The sequence below is a fragment of the Scyliorhinus canicula genome, chromosome 3 (genome assembly GCF_902713615.1).
Source record: "Scyliorhinus canicula chromosome 3, sScyCan1.1, whole genome shotgun sequence".
Taxonomy (NCBI): Eukaryota; Metazoa; Chordata; class Chondrichthyes; order Carcharhiniformes; family Scyliorhinidae; genus Scyliorhinus; species Scyliorhinus canicula.
The window spans coordinates 274,619,392-274,641,632 of NC_052148.1; the positions used below are offsets into that span (position 1 = coordinate 274,619,392).

At 47.6% G+C, this 22,241-nt stretch overlaps 1 protein-coding gene across 3 annotated transcripts in view; it reads left to right on the forward strand.

Moving 5' to 3' along the window:
- Positions 1–22,241, forward strand: part of LOC119963566 (B-cell scaffold protein with ankyrin repeats-like) — a 332,413-nt gene that overhangs the window by 259,997 nt on the left and 50,175 nt on the right. For all 3 annotated transcript variants that reach the window (XM_038792883.1, XM_038792884.1, XM_038792882.1), the window contains exons 9-10: positions 7,033–7,156; positions 21,808–22,017. In XM_038792883.1, coding sequence (XP_038648811.1) covers positions 7,033–7,156; positions 21,808–22,017 — 334 coding nt within the window. The remainder of the gene's footprint in view (positions 1–7,032; positions 7,157–21,807; positions 22,018–22,241) is intronic.

Here is a 22,241-nt window from a genome sequence, read left to right on the forward strand (position 1 = left end):
TTCTTCACCACCCTGTCCACCTGCAACTCCATCTTCAAGGAGATATGGACCTGTATTCCGAGATCTCTTTGTTCTGTAACTCTCCCCAACACCCTACCATTAACTGAGTAGGTCCTGCCCTGATTTGATCGACCAAAATGCATCATTTATCTAAATTATCTAATTATCTCATATTTATCTAAATTAAACTCCATCTGCCATTCATTGGCCCACTGGCCCAATTGATCAATATCCTGTTGCAATCCTAGATAATGTTCTTCACTATCCACTATGCCACCGATCTTGGTGTCATCTGCAAACTTACTAACCATGCCTCCTATATTCTCATCCAAATAACAAATAACAGTGGACCCAGCACCGATCCCTGAGGCACACCGCTGGTCACAGGTCTCCAGTTTGAAAAACCCTCCACAACCACCCTTTGTCTTCTGTCAATGCGTTTTAGAGAGTGGTGAGATTGTGGAACACGCTGCCACAGGGAGTAGTTGAGGTGAATATTGAGGATGCATTTAATAATAATATAATAATAATAGTCGCTTGTTGTCACAAGTAGGCTTCAATGAAGTTACTGTGAAAAGCCCCTAATCGCCACATTCCAGCGCCTGTTCGGGGAGGCTGGTACGGGAATTGAACCCACGCTGCTGGCCTTGTTCTGCATTATAAGCCAGCTGTTTAGCCCACTGTGCTAAACCTGCCCCGAAAAGGATACACACAGAGGAGAAAGGAATAATGATGGAGTGAGATGAAGAGGGATGGGAGGAGATGTGTGGAGTGCCAGCGTGGACTAGTTGGCCCGAATGGTCTGTCCCTGGGCTCGAAATTTGATGTAAATCTATCTCAAGTGGTTCTGACAGCTTGCATGTGTAAGCCCAACAAAAACATTGCCAGGATTTGGAAATATTCAACCTGCTGAAACATGCCCTCTCTAAGGTATGTAAAATGAACAATTACTGACCTACACGAACATTCCTATCATCTGATTATTCAGAAGAAAACAGTATTTTGACTCTTTCAACCGGTGTTTTCATTCTTTTATGATCAGGTTGTAGGTAGTGGCTTTGGTGCTGCCCTCGGTCCACATCTCACCCCCCCCCCCACCCACACCACCCCCTCCATACTGCCCACCCGACCAAAAGAGGACATTTACTGACACAATAAAATGTGCAAATACGAAGCGACTGTCAGTGAAAACAATCTTGCTTTCTTTATTTATAATGTCAGTGTTAAAACTATTGAAATGGATATCTTATAAATTATTTAGTACCTGCAATTTTGCAACCCTCTTGTCATTCTGCCTGATATCAATGGAAAATAACAGAGAGAACAATAAATTGGGACCTGAATTCTTCTGTTGCTAGGCTACAGCAGTTTAAAGGGGGAAAAGGAGAAACAGTTATTTGTAGTGAATGCGTAGGCAGAATGTGATTTGTTCTTTCAGGTAATATCAAAAGTCTGTTGTTTCTTGTGTTTTGGCACAGTGCTGCAAACGATTTCTTGAAAACCTCCTTTTATCCGACAGCACAGACCTACTGTTTGCAATTATGGTGGTTTCAAATGTAAATTAGGCAATTCCATGCAAATATTACAGAGTCTCATCCCATTTTAACACAGACACGATTATCTGTGTAAAAGGTCAATAAGAATTATCATCAGTCCCATATTGTTGATTAATTAAGACTAAACAGCTGTTGCTAAATTATTTTTCCGCCAAGTGCTCAGGTAGGAAGGAAGGCGGCAGGACTTTGAAAGGCGTGTGTCAGTCGTCAGGTGTCCCCAGTGAAGGGTAAATTTCACAGCCCCCACATAAACTTTAGCCCAATATCTGTCATCTAAGGGTAGAGGTCACTGCTGTAAGTTAGATAAACCATCGCAAAAACAAGTGCTTATTGGGATTCCACTGGCAAATCAATAGACCTACACTGATATTTTTATTATATAAGAGCTAGTTTAGCAAGCCTGGTACTGGCAGTGGATTGGGAATATGTAGAGAGCTGATTTCCTAATGTGTGTCCCACAGGGCGAGGCTTCTTGCCAAGAATGTGTATTTGTAAAAGCGGTCTGATAGAAAATAGAACATAGAACAGTACAGCACAGAACAGGCCCTTCGGCCCTCGATGTTGTGCCGAGCAATGATCATCCTACTCAAGTCAACGTATCAACCCCCCCCTAAACCTTACTTTTTAAGGACACTACGGGCAATTTAGCATGCCAATCCACCTAACCTGCACATCTTTGGACTGTGGGAGGAAACCGGAGCACCCGGAGGAAACCCACGCACACACGGGGAGGACGTGCAGACTCCGCACAGACAGTGACCCAGCCGGGAACCGAACCTGGGACCCTGGAGCTGTGAAGCATTTATGCTAACCACCATGCTACCGTGCTGCCCCTGTTGTTCAAAGAAAATTGTTTACTGGCAATTGCAGAAATCTTTCATTAAAGTGCCGAATTTTGCAGGGTGCTAAATCTGTACAAATGGAGAAACTGGAGAAGTTAGGCTCGTTCTCTTTTGAGCAGAAAAGGTTAAGGGGTGATTTAATAAGAGTTGATCAAAATTGTGAAGTATTTTGACAGCATAGGTAGAAAAACAAATTCCATTGGCAGGAGGTTTGGTGACCAGAGCACACAAATTTAAGGCAATTAGAAAAATAAAACAGAAGCCACAAAATTTTTTTTAAATTGATTTGAGCGGAAAAAAATTTGAGAGGTGTTAGCTTTGAGAGGGCGGCACAGTGGTTAGCACCGTTGCTTCACAGCGCCAGGGACCCCGGTTCGATTCCCGTCTTGGGTCACTGTCCGTGCGGAGTCTGCACGTTCTCCCCGTGTCTGCGTGGGTTTCCTCCGGGTGCTCCGGTTTCCTCCCACAGTCCAAAAGACGTGTTTGTTCGGTGAATTGGACATTCTCAATTCTCCCTCTGTGTACCCGAGCAGGCGCCGGAATGTGGTGACTAGGGGCTTTTCACAGTAACTTTGTTGCAGCGTTACTGTCAGCCTACTTGTGGCATTATTATTATTATTATTTTGGAACAGAGGGAAGATATCTCGGAGGGTTGTGTGTCCGGGGGAGGTTACAGAGATGGGGAGGGGAATGGCCATGGGGGGATTTGAAAACCAGGATAGCCAGAGTAGATCAGCATCCACCGTGGTGGTGGGTGAACAGGACTCCAATTGAGGTCAGTTAGGATAGCAGAGTTTTAAATGAACTAAAGTTTTCAGAGTGATAAGCCAGTCAAGAGAGCATTGGAATCATCAATTCTGGGGGGTAACCAAACGATGGCAAAGGGTTTAAAGAACTAAGAAGAGTACAGCACAGGAAGAGGCCCTTCGGCCCTCCAAGCCTCTGCCGATCCAAGTAGCAGGTGAGCTGGGGCAGGAACAAAGAGAGACGATGTAGCAGAACAATGTTCATTTCCAGAACAGACAATGGGCTTCACAACAATTATAGCTGATGTCGTTTAATAAGAATTGATGAGAAATCTGAAGCACCATATGATGGCAAAGAATATCTGGCAGTTATCAATGAGAACTGCATTATTCAACCAATCTCAGGTAAGAACAGGATAATGTCTGTCATTTCCTGAGGGCTGGCATTGAGTTTGAGACTGCAGCTTCATTAATAATGTTGCATTACAGAGTCATTTACTGAGATTGCCATGGTTATCTATGTGCAGCCTCAGTGTGGAGCTGTCTTAGCAGAGTCATTTACTACATGCTTTTACTTGGTGAGTGTCTGCACACAGAAAGACTCGCGTTACTATAGCAACTTTCACAACCTCAGGGCATCCCAAAGTGCTTTACAGCCAATCAAATACTTTTTGAAGTGTAGTCACTGTAAGAGACTCAGCAGCCCATCAGGGCACAGCAGGATCCCATAAACAGCAATGTGATAATGACCTGATGATGTGATTGTGTGATGGTGATTGAGTGACAAAGATTGGTCAGGGCACTGCCCTTTATTGAAATAGTCAAAGGGTCTTTATTGCCCACCTGAGGGAGCAGATGAGCCTCGGTTTAACATCCATTCTAAAACTGGCACCTGTGGCAGTGCAGCACTCCCTCAGTACTACAGCGGGATACGGGCTCAAGTCTCTGAGCAGGGCTTGAACCAACCTACTGACCCAGCGGCAAGAGTGCACCCACTAACCACGGCTATTAGTGAGGGAAATGATGGAGCATCTTTGCACCTTCAATGTACATCACAATTCCAACATCATGTACCACAATGTCTTAACTCAAGATCATGATGTGGAGATGCCGGCGTTGGACTGGGGTGAGCACAGTAAGAAGTCTTACAACACCAGGTTAAAGTCCAACAGGTTTGTTTCAAACACGAGCTTTCGGAGCGCAGCTCCTTCCTCAGGTGAATCTGACGATTCACCTGAGGAAGGAGCAGTGCTCCGAAAGCTCGTGTTTGAAACAAACCTGTTGGACTTTAACCTGGTGTTGTAAGACTTCTTACTTAACTCAAGATCAGTCAGGAGCCTATCCGCTTACAGATCTGGCAACAATATAATAATAGTAATAACCTTTTATTGTCACAAGTATGAAATTACTGTGAAAAGCCCCTAGTCGCCACATTCCGGCGCCTGTTCGGGTACACAGAGGGAGAATTCAGAATTCTCAGCTGGTACGGGAATTGAACCTGCGCTGGTGGCCTTGTTCTGCATCACAAACCAGCTGTCAACCCACTGAGCTATATAAAAACAATCTTAAATTTTCTCAGTGCATTGGTTAGGCTGCTGTTGGAATATTATGATTAGAATGTTCTGTGAGCAACAAGAAGGGACGAACATTAAAATCATGGAAAGTCTGCATTGAGGATTCACTAGACTGCCATTAGGGATGCCGGAGGTTTTACATAGCATCTATCAAACCACAAGACATTGCCAATAAATTCTTTCTGAAGCACTGACAGATTTGTTCACCAATTTTCGGGGTCTCAGTCAATGACACTGCCAATCATGTGGGCTATGAGCTCCTGTGAGCTTCAGAGGAACACTGAGGCAAGACTTAGAACAAAGTCACATATCTAGGTCATAGGAACAAAGTTGAATGAAGAACGCTGAGTTGATTCTGTTTTGAAATCTATTAACTGTAAATATGTTGACAGATTAAGGTTATCTTGAGTATTTAGAGATAGACTAAAGCCACACTCGGCAAAAAATGACAAAGTGCAGGGAGGCAGGGTGGGACTTTCAACAAGTTCTCAGGAAACAGAATCTAATTTAAACTCTCTACAGAGACTATTTAAAAAGAGTATTCATGAAGAAGACCCTTTATTTGGGCAGCACGGTGGCACAGTGGTTAGCACTGCTGCCTCTCAGTGCCAAACACCCGGGTTCCATTCCGGCCTTAGGTGACTTCTACGTGCAGTCTGCACGTTCTCCCCGTGCCTGCGTGGGTTTCCTCCGGGTGCTCCGGTTTATGGAGTGTATGATAAACAAAACCCAGGACAAAAATATAGCAAAGCCTCTCGATGCAAAGCAGATCATTTCTGCAACAAAATGCATCGAGTGGAGGATAGCGACTCAATAAAATGATGTTGGGCGGGAACTCCATGTTATTTTGGGCAGGATAAGAGGGGAGACTCCTGCCGCCTGTTCCGATGGAATTTCTATCCCAATCCACCCATACTTAAGTCATTTCTTTGGCGCTTTGGGAGATTCTCACGGAATTCTTCCACGCTTAGACTTTTTTCTGGAGTGGGGACCTAAAGATTCCAGCAAGACCCCAGAAAGGAATCTCCCCCCCCACAACACGAGATGTCCAGGTCACCCCCCCCCCCAACGCCGCGCAGGTATGAGGGTGACCCGGTCACCCCACTCAACCTCACATCCATACTCGCCGGCATGTGCCCCTCCCTCCAAAGTCAGGGATAACCTGCTATGTGGTCGCCTAAGGCCCTGCCCCCTTCAGGGACCCCCTTCATGCCCCTTCCCTTGTCAGTGCCAACCTGAGTGCCAGAGGGCAGTGCCAGGGCACTGTTCCCCAACCACCCTGGGGCATTGCTGGTCTCCCAAGCCCCCCCATTTTTGGAAACCAGTAGTGATTCCCGCCAGCCTCATGCTGCACCAGCATGGGCAGCGAATCCTGGGAACCTCGGAGACTCCAACTAAAACCCGGGATCATTGAAATATGCGAGTCTGGTTCACGCCCAGCGGCTGTCCAGACTGTGTCCGGTGTCAGGGTCTGGAGAATCGCGCTCCATTCGCTGCCCGGTAACAACCCCATTTAGGGGCTCTCCCACTATTCTCTGGGCTGAGAATCCAGCCCTTTGTAAAGTCAATCTACAGCGGTGTGGTTTCCAGGCCTGATTGACCGAGACATTTCCCAATCATCTCCATTCTGCGTGGGTGCTTTGTGGTGTCATGAAGCACTGTGAAAAGGTACTTATGCTTGTTCTCTTTTGTTATATGAAAATACTGAAATTGTCGTTTTGTATTTGGAGGAGGACAATCCCAGTTGTCCCTTACCAGTTTCCCAGCATCTACCTTGTGCATTTTAATTCTTCACCAGAGAAATTCCAATTTCTACGTAGAGCTTAGCAATTGGTTTGAACTGTCAGAGACTGCCTGAAGGAAAGGATAAGAAAAATAAATAATTGTGGTGTTAGTTTACAAGATGATCAGAGGATTAGATAGGGTGGACATCGAGAGCCTTTTTCCTCAGATGGTGATGTCCAGCACGAGGGGACATAGCTTTAAATTGAGGGGAGATAGATATAGGACAGATGTCAGAGGTAGGTTCTTTACTCAGAGAGTAGTAAGGGCGTGGAATACCCTGCCTGCAACAGTAGTGGACTCGCCAACACTAAACGCATTCAAATGGTCATTGGATAGGCTTATGGACGATAAGGGAATAGTGTAGATGGGACTTTAGAAGGGTTTTACAGAACAGTGCAACATCGAGGGCCGAAGGGCCTGTACTGTGCTGTAATGTTCTATGTTCTATTTTTCAATCTAACGTTTTGGGAAAACTCATTGTATGTTAATCAGACCATTAGAATCAATCCTTCTGTTTGCTTTTAAACAGGCGTCAAACAAGACACACCAATGGATGGAAACATCCCCGGGTAATTATAATATTCATCAAACTTTGGACGATGACAAAGAGGAAGGTATCTATGAAATGATGACACAGTGCAATGTAAAAAGCTGTAAGTACCATCCAAACATTATTTATTCTTTCATGGGATGTAGGTGCTGCTGACTAGGCCGACATTTATTGTGCATCTCTAGTTGCCTTGGGAAGGTGGTGGTTGTCATCTTCTTGTGTTATGGCCGGTAGGACTGAGGCACACTAGAACATCTAGTTCTTGACTAGTTAAAGTAATTTATTATAAAACAAATGTGTGGTAAAGATAACTATAAGTAATATATTACAAACTACTGATAAATTATCCCAGAGTTACTGCACGTATGAGACAGTCCACTAACACGACTAACTCCCAACTCCTCCAGGTAGAGTCACATGGAAGGTTTACACTGCCACCTGCTGGTCGGAGGTCGTGTACATTATATGCATGATTTCTTATGCACATCATTGCATCCCCTTTCCTTGGGAAATGTAATTAATTACATTCATGACTTTTTTTACAATACAGTATGATATGCATAATTCTTTAGACCGTTTAACTATGTGCAGCCCATCACAAATTCAGGCTCTGAGGTTTCCGTCTTTGCCTTGTTGATATTCTGAGCAGTGGTTGAATTTGTGACCTTGTTTCATCTTCATTTGTTGTTGTGAAAGTTTCTTGGTGTTCTTCTTTAGGGCCCTTCTTTAGGGCAGCACAGTAGCACAAGTTAATAGCACTGTGGCTTCACAGCGCCAGGGTCCCAGGTTCAATTCCCCTCTGGGTCACTGTCTGTGTGGAGTTTGCACGTTCTCCCCGTGTCTGCATGAGTTTCCTCCGGGTGCTCCAGTTTATTCCCACAGTCCAAAGATGTGCAGGTTAGGTGGATTGGCCATGATAAAAAATTGCCCTTAGTGATCAAAAAAAAGGTTGGAGGGGTTATGGGAATAGGGCGGTAGTGAGGGCTTAAGTGGGTCGGTGCAGACTCGATGGGCCGAATGGCCTCCTTCTGCACTGTATGTTCTATGTTCTTGCATTTGTGTGCAGTTTTATTCTGTTCTGGCTCTGTCTGCTGAACTGTATCATTTTCAACTGTTTTAGGATTACTCACAAATTCTTCTTGTGGATCCATCACAAAAGGTTTCTGAACTTTCAGCAGAACCTTTCTCTTTCTCCTTAAAGATTTCCGTCATCAGTGATGATTAAACACAAATTAGTTGCTGCCTGCTGCAGTACCTTCGCACACTTCAACCATCCGTTCCCATCTGGACCTTCTCCCCCCTGACTGTGTCATCTGATTGCAATGGTTGGAGTTTTTGCATGGATTTGCCATCAAATCTCCATTGCCTCCTTTTTTTGAAAGGTCGGTTTCCTCTCTAATCTTTGAGTAAGTGACTCTTTCAGCAGTTTGAACTGAAGCATCCCACACTGTGTGTAGCTGTTCACCTTCCCACACAGTGGGCAGTTTTTTACCATTGCTTCAAGATCACGCTTGATGTCCGGCCAATAGACTCTGCCGTCAGCCCTTCTCTCACACTTTTCTCTTCCTAAGTGCCCTTCATGGATTTTGCTAAGTATCATCGAACTTAATGATGTGGAATTACAATTCTTTGTTGTCAAAGAAAAAACCCATTTGCATCACTTATCTCTGCCCTCACGTTATAATAACCTGAGCAGGAACCTTTATGCCATCCCTCATAATGATCTAATATTAATCTTTATTATTGTCACAAGTAGGCTCACATTAACACTGCAATGAGGTTACTGTGAAAAGCCCCTAGTCGCCACATTCGGGTACACAGAGGGAGAATTCAGAATGCCCAAATTACCTAACAGCCCATCTTTCGGGACTTGTTGGAGCAAACCGGAGCACCTGGAGGAAACCCACGCAGACACGGGGAGAGCGTGCAGACTCCGCACAGACAGTGACCCAAGCCGGGAATCGAACCTGGGACCCTGGAGCTGTGAAGCCACAGTGCTAACCACTGTGCTACCGTGCCGCCCACTCCAGATATGTTGTCACCTTTTGTAAGACTGTGTCTTTGATTGTTTCTTCATTTATTAATCTGTATTTGTCATCAGATACCGGAAGAGACTCAGTGAGAAGATTCACATGCATTTGAACATCCTCATTTCACTGGTGCATCTCTTCAATGTCTGTGGCTCGAGATAATGTATCAGCAACAATGAGCTATTTGCCTGGTGTATCAATCAGCTCAAAGTCATATCGTTGTAGTTTTGTCTTCATGCGCTGAATCCCAGCGGACATCTCATTCAGATTTTTAAAAACTGTTGCGACCAGTGGTCTGTGGTCAGGTTGCACTACAAATGTTGGAAGACCATATACATAGTCGTGAAACTTAGTAAGGCCATTAATTAAACCGAGGCATTCCTTTACAATTTGCTCATACCTGTGTTCCGTATTCGGCATCGATCTGGATGTGTATGCGACTGGAAGCCAGTTTCTTTCCAGATCTTGTTGTAATAAGACCATTCCCAACCAATCCTTCGATGTGTCTGTCGAAATTTTCGTCTTTACCGCTGGCATGAAAAACGTCAGCTCTGGGGCTGATGTCAATGCTGCTTGGAATCCTCGCCATTCCTGTTCATGTCTAGTAGACCATTGGAATATTGCATCTTTCTTGATTGCTTCTCTGAGGTGTGAAGTTTTAGCTGCAAGATTGGGAATAAATTTTCCAACAAAACTTATCATTCCTCACATTCTTAGTATACCTTTTTTATCATTGGGGCGTGGAATCGTCAAGACTGCCTTTATTGATCAGGCTGAATGCCTTTTGCAGAGAGCTGGGGCGGGATTCTCCAACCCCCCGCCAGGTCGGAGAATCACCGGGGGGGGGGGGGGGCGGCGTGTATCCCACCCCCGGCGGCTGCCGAATTCCCCGGCGCCGGGGTTCTGGCAAGGGCGGGAATCGCCCCGAGCCGGTCGGCGGCCGCTAGCAGCGCCCCCCCAGCGATTCTTCGGCCCGTGATGGGCCGCGTGGCCGCCTGTTTCAGGCCGGTCCCACCGGCGTAAATTACAACAGGTACTTACCGGCGGGAACTGGCTGCGCGGGCGGCCTCCGGAGTCCTCGGGGTGGGGGGGGGGGGGGGGGGGGCCATGGGGGGATCTGGCCCCGGGAGGTGCCCCCGCAGTGGCCTGGCCCGCGATCGGGGCCCACCGATCCACGGGCAGGCCTGTGCCATGGGGGCACTCTATTCCTCCGCGTCAGCTGCTATTCCTCCACGATGGCCGGCACGGAGATGAATCCCCCCCCCCCACTGCGCCTGCACTGGGACGATGCACGGGGATGAACCCCCTCCCCCCCCCCCCCCCCCCCCCCACTGCGCCTGCGCTGGGACGATGCACGGGGATGAATCCTCCCCCCACCCCCACTGCGCCTGCACTGGGACGATGCACGGAGATGAATCCCCCCCCCCCCCCCCACTGCGCCTGCGCTGGGACGACGCCAGCACACGCTGGCGCTCCCGAGCATGCGCCAACTCGCACTGGCTGGTGGACGCCCTTCGGCGCCAGTTGCCGTGGTGCCAAGCCCCTTCCGTGCCGAATAGCGCTGAGCATACCACTCCGGCGCCAGCCTAGCCCCTGAAGGTGCGGAGGGTTCCTCTCCCTCAGGGCGGCCCGACACTGGAGTGGTTCACGCCACTCCTTCCCGCCGGAGTTGCCTGCCCCTCCGGTTCCCACAGAGTCCCGACCCTGATCTCACAAGGAAGTGATACTGTCAACACCAATTTGACATTTGGTTTTGTTGAACTTTAAGCCAATTCTTTTTAATGCTCTTCAGGACCCTGTGAAGCCATTTGTCATCTTCCTCCTGTGTTGATCCCATTTGATTCTGTCATTCACATCACCTCGGACTCTTGGATTGTGCTCCATGACACGGTGAAAGATTTCTGATGCAGAAATGATGCCAAAGGACATCCTTAAGAAACAATATCATTTGAAATGTGTGTTAAAAGTACACGGGCGGAATTCGGGAGGGCCGTCGTGAACTCGGCCAAGTTTCGCGACGGCCTCGGAGGCCGCTCCTCGCCCCCTATTCTCCCCTCCCGGAGGGGCTGGGAGTGACGCTCCATGAGTCTCGGCCGCAGGGCGCACGCCGAGAATGACGCAGCCGGCGCGCCTAATGGCGTCAGCCGCGCATGCGCAGGTTGGCCGGCTCCAACCCGCGCATGCGCGGCTGACATCACAACGCTGACAGTTCGAACCCGCGCATGCGCGGTGGCCGTATTTCCCCTCAGCCGCCCCGCAAGACGTGGCGGCTTGATCTTGCGGGGCAGCGGAGGGGAAATAGTGCGTCCGATTGAGACGCCTGTCCCATCCCGAGCACAGTCGTGGTTCTCTTTCCCCTGTACTCCCCCCACAAGCCCCAAACGGGCATATCTCACCCGTTTCACGACGGCAGCGACCAGGTGTGGTTGCCGCCGTCGTGAAACGGTCGCGAACGGCAGGCCGCTCGGCCCAAATCGCCATTCGCCGTGAAAAACGGCGAGCGGCAATTCTTCCGAGCCGGGGGGGGGGGGGGGGAATCGCGGGGCGCCAGGGGGACGTGAATCTTGTCGGGGGCCCTCCAGCGATTCTCCCACGCCGCGTGGGGAGCGGAGAATTGCGCCCCACAGCTTTGTGCTTTGTTTGGCTAATTTGGGCTGCCAGAAGCATTGTGAAGCGTGTAACTTACATGTTGCTCCTGTCATTTCAGATGTGATTTCTTCCGTCTTCGGTATCAGATAATATTGTCTTTTGATGTTGAGGTTCAGTTCTTTGAGATCCATATAGATTCATAGGTCGTTATTTCTCTTCTTGACACAAACCATAGAGTTTACCCAGTCTGTAGGTTCTTCTCTGTGTTTAATTACGCCTAAAACTGTCATCATTTCTAGCTCAGCCTTCAAACTGTCTTTCAATGGAGCTGGGACATGTCTCGATACGTGTCTTACTGGTTTCATGTTCTCCTTTAACTGGATTCGAAAGATGAAAGGTAAAGTGCCAAAGCCTTGATATTGTAGGCCTCGTCAAAAAGAAAAAGGAGGCATTTGTCAGGGCTCGAAGGCTGGGAACAGACGAAGCCTGTGTGGAATATAAGGAAAGTAGGAAGGAACTTAAGCAAGGAGTCAGGAGGGATAAAAGGGGTCACGAAAAGTCATTGGCAAATAGGGTTAAGGAAAATCCCAAGGCTTTTTACACGTACATAAAAAGCAAGAGGGTAGCCAGGGAAAGGGTTGGCCCACTGAAGGACAGGGGAGGGAATCTATGTGTGGAGCCAGAGGAAATGGGCGAGGTACTAAATGAATACTTTGCATCAAAATTCACCAAAGAGAAGGAATTGGTGGATGTTAAGTCTGGAGAAGGGTGTGTAGATAGCCTGGGTCACATTGAGATCCACAGCTCCAGGGTCCCAGGTTCGATTCCCGGCTGGGTCACTGTCTGTGTGGAGTCTGCATGTCCTCCCTGTGTGTGCGTGGGTTTCCTCCGGGTGCTCCGGTTTCCTCCCACAGTCCAAAGATGTGCGGGTTAGGTGGATTGGCCATGCTAAATTGCCCGTAGTGTAAGGTTAATGGGGGGATTGTTGGGTTACGGGTATACGGGTGGATACGTGGGTTTAAGTAGGGTGATCATTGCTCGGCACAACATCGAGGGCCGAAGGGCCTGTTCTGTGCTGTACTGTTCTATGTTCTATAAGTCCCCAGGGCCTGATGGGATCTACCCCAGAATACTGAAGGAGGCTAGAGAGGAAATTGCTGAGGCCTTGACAGAAATCTTTGGATCCTCACTGTCTTCAGGTGATGACCCGGAGGACTGGAGAATAGCCAATGTTATTCCTTTGTTTAAGAAGGGTAGGAAGGATAATTCATGGAACTACAGGCTGGTGAACCATACGTCAATGGTAGGGAAATTACTGGTGAGAATTCTTTGAGACAGGATCTTCTCCCATTTGGAAGCAAATAGACGTATTAGCGAGAGGCAGCACGGTTTTGTGAAGAAGGTTGTGTCTCACTAACTTGATTGAGTTTTTCGAAGAGGTCACAAAGATGATTGCTGCAGGTAGGGCAGTGGATGTTGTCTATATGGACTTCAGTAAGGCCTTTGACAAGGTCCCTCATGGTAGTCTGGTACAAAAGGTGAAGTCACCCGGGATCAGGGGTGAGCTGGCAAGGTGGATACAGAACTGGCTAGGTCATAGAAGGCAGAGAGTAGCAATGGAAGGGTGCTTTTCTGATTGGAGGACTGTGACTAGTGGTGTTCCGCAGGGATCAGTGCTGGGACCTTTGCTGTTCGTAGTATATATAAATGATTTGAAGGAAAATGTAACTGGTCTGATTAGTAAGTTTGCAGACGACACAAAGGTAGGTGAAATTGCGGATAACGATGAGGACTATTAGAGGATACAGCAGGATTTAGATCGTTTGGAGACTTGGGCGGAGAGATGGCAGATGGAGTTTAATCCAAACAAATGTGAGGTAATGCATTTTGGAAGGTCTAATGCAGGTAGGGAATATACAGTGAATGGTAGAAGCCACAAGAGTATTGATAGTCAGAGAGATCTCGGTGTACAGGTCCACAGGTCACTGAAAGGGGCAACACAGGTGGAGAAGGTGGTCAAGAAGGCATACGGCATGCTTGCCTTCATTGGCAGGGGCATTGAGTATAAGAATTGGCAAGTCATGTTGCAGCTGTATAGAACCTTAGTTAGGCCACACTTGGAGTATAGTGTTCAGTTCTGGTTGCCACACTACCAGAAGGATGTGGAGGCTTTAGAGAGGGTGCAGAAGAGATTTACCAGGATGTTGCCTCATATGGGGGCATTAGCTATGAGGAGCGGTTGAATAAACTCGGTTTGTTCTCACTGGAACGACGGAGGTTGAGGGGCGACCTGATAGAGGTTTACAAAATTATGAGGGGCATAGACAGAGTGGATAGTCAGAGGTTTTTCCCCAGGGTAGAGGGGTCAATTACTAGGGGGCATAGGTTTAGGGTGTGAGGGGCAAGGTTTAGAGGAGATGTACGAGGCAAGTATTTTACACAGAGGGTAGTGAGTGCCTGGAACTCGCTACCGGAGGGGGTGGTGGAAGCAGGGGCGATAGTGACATTTAAGGGCATCTTGACAAATACATGAATAGGATGGGAATAGAGGGATACGGACCCAGGAAGTGTAGAAGATTTTAGTTTAGACGGGCAGCATGGTCGGCACGGGCTTGGAGGGCCGAAGGGCCTGTTCCTGTGCTGTACTTTTCTTTGTTCTTTGTTCTATCTCAGGAAACTCCTACAGTATGGAATCTATGGATGCATGTTGTACGGTTACAGTGCTGTCTGCACTGAAAACTCACTTAACTAACTCAAGTGCCTCACATGCTTCCACTCCTTGGAGAGATTCGGGTTCCACCTCTACAATGGGAACTTTTACTGTGTGAATTCTGTTTTTTACGTTTACATCGAGCTCACATTCTCCTCGCGTCATACTTTCAGTTCTGTTGTAGTCTTTCAGTAGTACTGCTTTATTTAACACTTGCAGTTTAATTTTCAGCTCTTTTAAATCTGACAAACTGATCAGGTTGGCTCTCGCTCCAGTGTTGGGTTTGAAGTTAATTAGTGTGTCATTAATCATGAACAGAACTGTCCATTTTTCTTTTGGACTATTTGCATTTGCTTCACTATTGCTGCAAATCCTCATGAAAGTGTTGTCTTTCTGCATTTCTGGACTATCCTTGTCCTCACTGGAGATCATGTCGATGAAGAATGTGACTCAGAGGCATATTTCATCAACCATGTTGATTGATTTTGCTTGTTCCGCATTTTTACTGGTAAAGCACTGCTTAGCAAAATGATTTTTGCTGTTACAGTTGGAGCATACCTTTCCAAACGTTGGACATTGTCATGGCAAATGTTTGCCAAATCGCTGGCATGAAATGGAGGATCAGGTCGGCCGCTTAAAATGGCCGCCTGCACTGGGACCACATTTTTTACTTGAGTGCATCACTACACTAATGGTGTTGGCTGCCTCTTCTAACTTCACCACAAAATGTTTGAGTTTCAGGGTGTTAATCTGCTGTACAACTAGCTTGCCAGCATGACAAACTTTAACAGCATCATCAAGCTGGTGCTCATTTTCTCTCAATAGCCTCTCGCGTATTTTGTCGTTAGAAATCCTGAGCACGATCTTATCACGGATCATCGATGACCGTGGGGTAGCAAAATTACATCACTTGCGCCTTCAATCACAAATCTGTCAGAAAACTATCAAACCATTCGTCTGTTTTATGGGTGCGTGTGCAAAATATGCAGCGCTCGAAAATGTTAAAATATTAAAATTATAAATGCCTCAATAAAATATTTGTTTTTTTTTAAAAATAGTTCACATGTTTACTGGAACATTTATTTTTCTTTGTGTACCTACTTCTTCTTCGGTGTTACCTTTAATTGTTCGGATCTTCAAAGAAACCTATTTTCTTAGTCAGTCTTCAGTCCTGGTACCATATCATGTTCTTGTGCTGTGTGGATCATACTGCCCGATCTCGCTGTTAAATGTAGATGCGTTGTGGCGATGGTGATGGTGCTGGCGGTGCAGATAGGGGATTGTGTTCCGGGGGTGATAGGTGAGCTTCAAGTTTCTTTATGTGCAGATGATCTCCATTTCAGACCTGGTCTAGATCTTCGACACAATCATGGGGATTTTGGGGGAGTTTGGCCATTTTTCAGGGTACAAGTTTAACAATAAGAAAAGTGAGGTATTCCCAATTAATGCCCGGCACAGGAGAGGAGGTTGGGGAAACTGCCGCTCCGATTGCTCAGGGTGAATTTCTGTTACCTCAGGATACAGGTGGAGGGAATGAGGGCGGACATGATGAGCTGGGACGTGCTGCCATTGTCGTTGGCTGGTCGGGGTCCAGATGGTAAAGATTACTTTGTTGCCAAAGTTTTTGTTTGTATTCCAGAACCTGAAGATTTTTGTGCCCAAGTCCTTTTTTATGAAGGTTTCTGGTGTGATTTTGAGATTCGTATGGGGGCGAAGGCTCCGCGGGTTAAGTGTCACTGTTGTTGGCGCCCCTTCCATTTTCGCCGGTCAGTACTCCACGAGCCCGGTGTTGGTATCAGAGCTGAGGGTGTGGAACCAGTGTCGATAGGGCTTTGGAATGGAAGGCTTGTCTTTGTGGGCACCTTGAATACGAGGTTCCTGGGTTGTGGAGATAGAATATTTTAGGGACTTGTTTGTTGGAGGGAAGTTTGCAGACTTGGAGAAGTTGTATCAGTTGCCGAAGGGAAATGGGCTCAGGTGTCTGCAGGTTAGAGACTTCCTGAGGAAGGAGGTGCTGTTGTTTCCGATGCTGCAGCTCCCGGTGATGCAGGATAATCTCCAGTCCGAGAAGGAAAGATGGGAGGGCAATTATACAGGGCCTTGGTGAGGCCACACCTGGAATATTGGGCAGGATTCTCTCATCCCGCGGCAGAGTGTCCGAGCCGTCGTAAACGCCGCCGCATTCTACAGTGGCGTGAACGGCCGTCTGCCAGGACTAATTCTGGCCCCTACAGGGGGCCAGCATGGCACTGGAGCGGGTCGCGCCACTCCAGCTGCCGATCCCAGCACGAACTGGGCACCGCGGGATCCGTGTATGTGCGGTGGCGCCAACGTGAGCATGCGCTGTGGCCTCCTTCAACGCGCCGGCCCCAATGCAACATGGCGCAGGAATACAGGGGCCGGCGCATCGGAAAGGAGGCCCCCAGCCAGAGAGGCCGGCCTGCCGATCAGTGGGCCCTGATCGCAGGCCAAGTCGCATCAGAGGCCCCCTCCGGAGTCGGCGCCCCCCCTCACCCACCGCAGGCCACCACCCGAATCTTCCACGCTGAGGTTCCGACGGCTGAGAGCAGGTTATCACGGCGCCGGCGGGACTCAGTGTTTCCACAACGGCCGCTCGGTACATCCTGGGCCGGGAATCGGCGGGACAGCCGCATAGAGCGGCCTGCGGCCGGCGCCCCGCCAAACACGCCAGCGCCAATGGTGCCGATTCTCCCCTCTGCGGAGAATCGCGTGCCGGCTTTGGGGCGGTGTGGTCCGGTCACGGGGATTCTCAGGCCCAGCCCCGGGCTGAGAGAATCCCGCACATTGTGGGCAGCTTTGGTCTCCTTATCTGAGAAAGGATGTTCCAGCTCTAGAGGGAGTACAGCCAAGGTTTACCAGGCTGATTCCAGGGATGGGCGGACTGACCTATCAGGAGAGATTGAGTCGGATAGGATTATATTTGATCAGAAGAATGAGGGGGTTCTCATAGAAACCTATAAAATTCTAACAGGACTGAGCAGGGTAGATGCAGGAAGGATGTTCCCGATGGTGGGTGTGTCCAGAACCAGAGGTCACAGTCTGAGGATACGGGGTAGACCATTTAGGACGGAGGTGAGGAGAACTGTCTTCACCCAGAGAGCGGTCGCCCTTTGGAACTCGTTACAACAGGAAGAAAGCCAAAACATGTCCCGTATGAAACAAAATAGTGAACTACTGCCCCAAATAACTATCAGGAAAGACTGACTCTTCTCGAGAACTGAGACGGCTGAGGGATAACCCATTATAGATCGATAAATTTATGAATTTATTGATGATGGAGTGGACTTTCTAATTTCGAACCTCCACATTTACTCAGTTGTAAAGTCCTGAGGTTGCGATATTGGCAAACAAGTGCAATACTTTGATTTTCATGGGGATTTCCTCCATACGGAGCACTCCCTTGGATAATATTTCAGCAATGAGAGGTGGTTTTCTGTGTCACCCTCCGGAGTTGGTGCAGGGAAATTGCGGATGGTTAATGGTGTGTCGAGGGTGTAGCAATGCCCGGGGTGGGGGAGTGGGGCTATTGACCTTTCCACAAGCTGTTTTTTTGGTACTTCCATTAAAAACGTCGCTGTGTTTTCACTCATTCGTGTCAACAGGAATATTGTCCAACTGCTCCGTGTTTTCCAAAGCCACAGGAATCTAGAAAAGCCCCATCGGCAGCCAAAAGGATTTGTTTTCCAAAATTAAAATATTTATTTGGCTGTTTTCCAAAAGCTGCCAGTGTAGAATATTTTACTCTGCTCTTGAACAGCTATTTGATGTTGAAATGTTATCAGATTTGGGAGACAGCTAAGCCAGACCCTCAACATGCTACTCGCTGGCGTGTTAGTGCCATTAATCCGGCATCGGGAGTCTCCCTGACCTCAACCCACTGCTGCAGGCGTTGGTGCCAAATGGGAGCTGGAGAGGGAATTTCAGGAAACACAACTCACAGCTCATCCACTCCACCTTGTGGTCAATCAGGACAGACCAATCAGATCAACAAAGGAAAAACAAAGTGTACAAATATCACCAAGGAGGATCTGCTTTCGGGGGTTTGTTAAACCTTGTTAAGGGTGGGGGAGAAAATGCCTTGAAAGAACTTAATTCATACAACACCTTTCCAAAGGTGGCAGCAAGGTGGCACAGTGGTTAGCACGGCTGCCTCAAGCTCCAGGGTGCCAGGTTCGATTCCGGCCTTGGGTCACTGTCTGTGCAGAGTCTGCACATCCTCCCCGTGTGTGCGTGGGTTTCCTCTGGGTGTTCCGGTTTGCTCCCACAGTCCAAAGATGTGCAGGTTAGGTGGATTGGCCATGCTAAATTGCCCTTAGTGTCAAAAAGGTTAGATGCGGTTACTGGGTTACGGGGATAGGGTGATGAGCGCGGTGCTCTTTCCAAGGGCCGGTGCAGACTCGATGGGCTGAATGGCCTCCTTCTGCACTGTAAATTCTATGAGATGTCCTAAAGTGCTTTGCAGTCAATGAACTCTTGAAGTGAATTTACTGTTGTAATGTCGGAAACATGACACAGCAAGATCCCATAAACAGCAATGGTCAGTTAGTCTGTTCGTCAGTGATGCAGATTGAGAGATTGAGGGACAAATATTTGTCAGGATTCTTGGGGAAAATTACGTGTTTTTCTTCAAAATAGTGCCATGGGGTCATTGACGTCAACGACAACTGGCACCTTTACTGAAACAAAACATCCCAGTGTTCTTAACAGGAGTATTACATAGAACATAGAACATAGAACGATACAGCACAGTACAGACCCTTCGGCCCTCGATGTTGCACCGACATGGAAAAAAACTAAAGGCCATCTAACCTACACTATGCCATTATCATCCATATGCTTATCCAATAAACTTTTAAATGCCCTCAATGTTGGCGAGTTCACTACTGTTGCAGGTAGGGCATTCCACGGCCTCACCACTCTTTGCGTAAAAAACCCACCTCTGACCTCTGTCCTATATCTATTACCACTCAATTTAAGGCTATGTCCCCTCGTGCTAGCCACCTCCATCCGCAGGAGAAGGCTCTCGCTGTCCACCCTATCTAACCCTCTGATCATTTTGTATGCCTCTATTAGGTCACCTCTTAACCTTCTTCTCTCTAACGAAAACAACCTCAAGTCCATCAGCCTTTCCTCATAAGATTTTCCCTCCATACCAGGCAACATCCTGGTAAATCTCCTCTGCACCCGTTCCAAAGCTTCCATGTCCTTCCTATAATGAGGCGACCAGAACTGCACGCAATACTCCAAATGCGGCCGTACCAGAGTTTTGTACAACTGCAACATGACCTCATGGCTCTGGAACTCAATCCCTCTACCAATAAAGGTCATCACACCATAGGCCTTCTTCACAACCCTATCAACCTGGGTGGCAACTTTCAGGGATCTATGTACATGGACACCAAGATCCCTCTGCTCATCCACACTACCAAGAATTTTACTATTAGCCAAATATTCCTCATTCCTGTTATTCTTTCCAAAGTGAATCACCTCACACTTCTCCACATTAAACTCCATTTGCCAGCTCTCAGCCCAGCTCTGCAGCTTATCTATGTCCCTCTGTAACCTGCAACATCCTTCCGCACTGTCTACAACTCCACCGACTTTAGTGTCGTCTGCAAATTTACTCACCCAACCTTCTGTGCCCTCCTCTAGGTCATTTATAAAAATGACAAACAGCAACGACCCCAGAACAGATCCTTGTGGTACGCCACTCGTAACTGAACTCCATTCTGAACATTTCCCATCAACCACCACTCTCTGTCTTCTTTCAATTAGCCAATTTCTGATCCACATCTCTAAATCACCCTCAATCCCCAGCCTCCGTATTTTCTGCAATAGCCGACCGTGGGGAACCTTATCAAACGCTTTACTGAAATCCATATACACCACATCAACTGCTCTACCCTCGTCCACCTGTTCAGTCACCTTCTCAAAGAACTCGATAAGGTTTGTGAGGCATGACCTACCCTTCACAAAACCATGCTGACTATCCCTAATCATATTAATCCTATCTAGATGATTATAAATCGTATCTTTTATAATCCTCTCCAAGACTTTACCCACCACAGACGTTAGGCTCACCGGCCTATAGTTACCGGGGTTATCTCTACTCCCCTTCTTGAACAAAGGGACCACATTTGCTATCCTCCAGTCCTCTGGCACTATTCCTGTAGCCAATGATGACCTAAAAATCAAAGCCAAAGGCTCAGCAATCTCTTCCCTGGCTTCCCAGAGAATCCTAGGATAAATCCCATCAGGCCCCGGGGACTTATCTATTTTCACCTTGTCCAGAATTGCCAACACTTCTTCCCTACACACCTCAATGCCATCTATTCTAATAGCCTGGGTCTCAGCATTCTCCTCCACAATATTATCTTTTTCCTGAGTGAATACTGACGAAAAGTATTCATTTAGTATCTCACTTATCTCCTCAGCCTCCACACACAACTTCCCACCACTGTCCTTGACTGGCCCTACTCTTACCCTAGTCATTCTTTTATTCCTGACATACCTATAGAAAGCTTTTGGGTTTTCCTTGATCCTACCTGCCAAAGACTTCTCATGTCCCCTCCTTGCTCGTCTTAGCTCTCTCTTTAGATCCTTCCTCGCTTCCCTGTAACTATCAAGCGCCCCAACTGAAACTTCACGCCTCATCTTCACATAGGCCTCCTTTTTCCTCTTAACAAGAAATTCCACTTCTTTGGTAAACCACGGTTTCCTCGCTCTACCCTTTCCTCCCTGCCTGACTGGTACGTACTTATCAAGAACACGCAATAGCTGTTCCTTGAACAAGCTCCACATTTGATTGTTATCAAACAGATAGACATTTTCCACCTTTAGGTCCTCGTCTGCTTGTTACTTTTCCATGAAATAGGAGAATAGAATCACAGAAACATTCAGCGCAGCAAAAAGCCCATTTGTCCCACTGTATCTGTGCTGTATCCCTGAACGAGCTGTCTAATTAGTCCCATTCCCTGCTCTTTCCCCATAGCCCTGCAGTTCTTCCTCCTCGAATAACTGGCCAAGTGCTTTTTGAAAGTTATGATTGAATCTGTTTCCAGCGCTCTTGCAGGCAGCTCCTTCCAGATCACCCGCCGTTTATTCCTGTAACTGCTGGTCCTCCAATCATCTTAAAGCTGTGTCCTCTGGTTAACAATCCTTCTGCTGCTGGGAACAGGTTCTCCCTGTTTCTACTCCTACCAAACCCTTCCCCATTTTAAACAACTTTGGCTAATTCCAGCAAAACTGATCTCTCCAAAAGGAGGTAAATTCACAGCAAAATCTAAGCCTCTGGCCCACAACCCCCGTCAGTGCAGTCCGCGGAGTATGCCGCTGGGATGGGTGATTTTGATATCCTATTATGATCCTAAAGAGGAATTAAACCAATTCCAACTGTTTTGACAGCTGAAGAATGCTGGGATATGGCCGAGAATGGGAAGGAGAAGGATGAAGAGGATCCCTACACTTTGACAATGGATGATGAAGACCCTTATGATTTAATTTTGCCGGAAGACAAAAAGGAAAACACCGTCAGCGTGGAAAGGAGGCCGCCAGCACCTATTCCTCGGCCCAGCACTCTGCAATGTGCGGACAACACCCCCTTCATAGCTCAAGGTATGTCATTGACTGCAGCGATGGTTGTTCCAACATTTGTAATCATAGATCATAGAATTTACAGTGCAGAAGGAGGCTATTCAGCCCATCGTGTCTGTACCGGCTCTTGGAAAGAGCACCCTACTTTAGCCCACACCTCCACCCTATCCCCGTAACCCAGTAACCCCATCTAACCTTTTTTGGACACTAAGGGCAATTTATCATGGTCAATCCACCTAACCTGC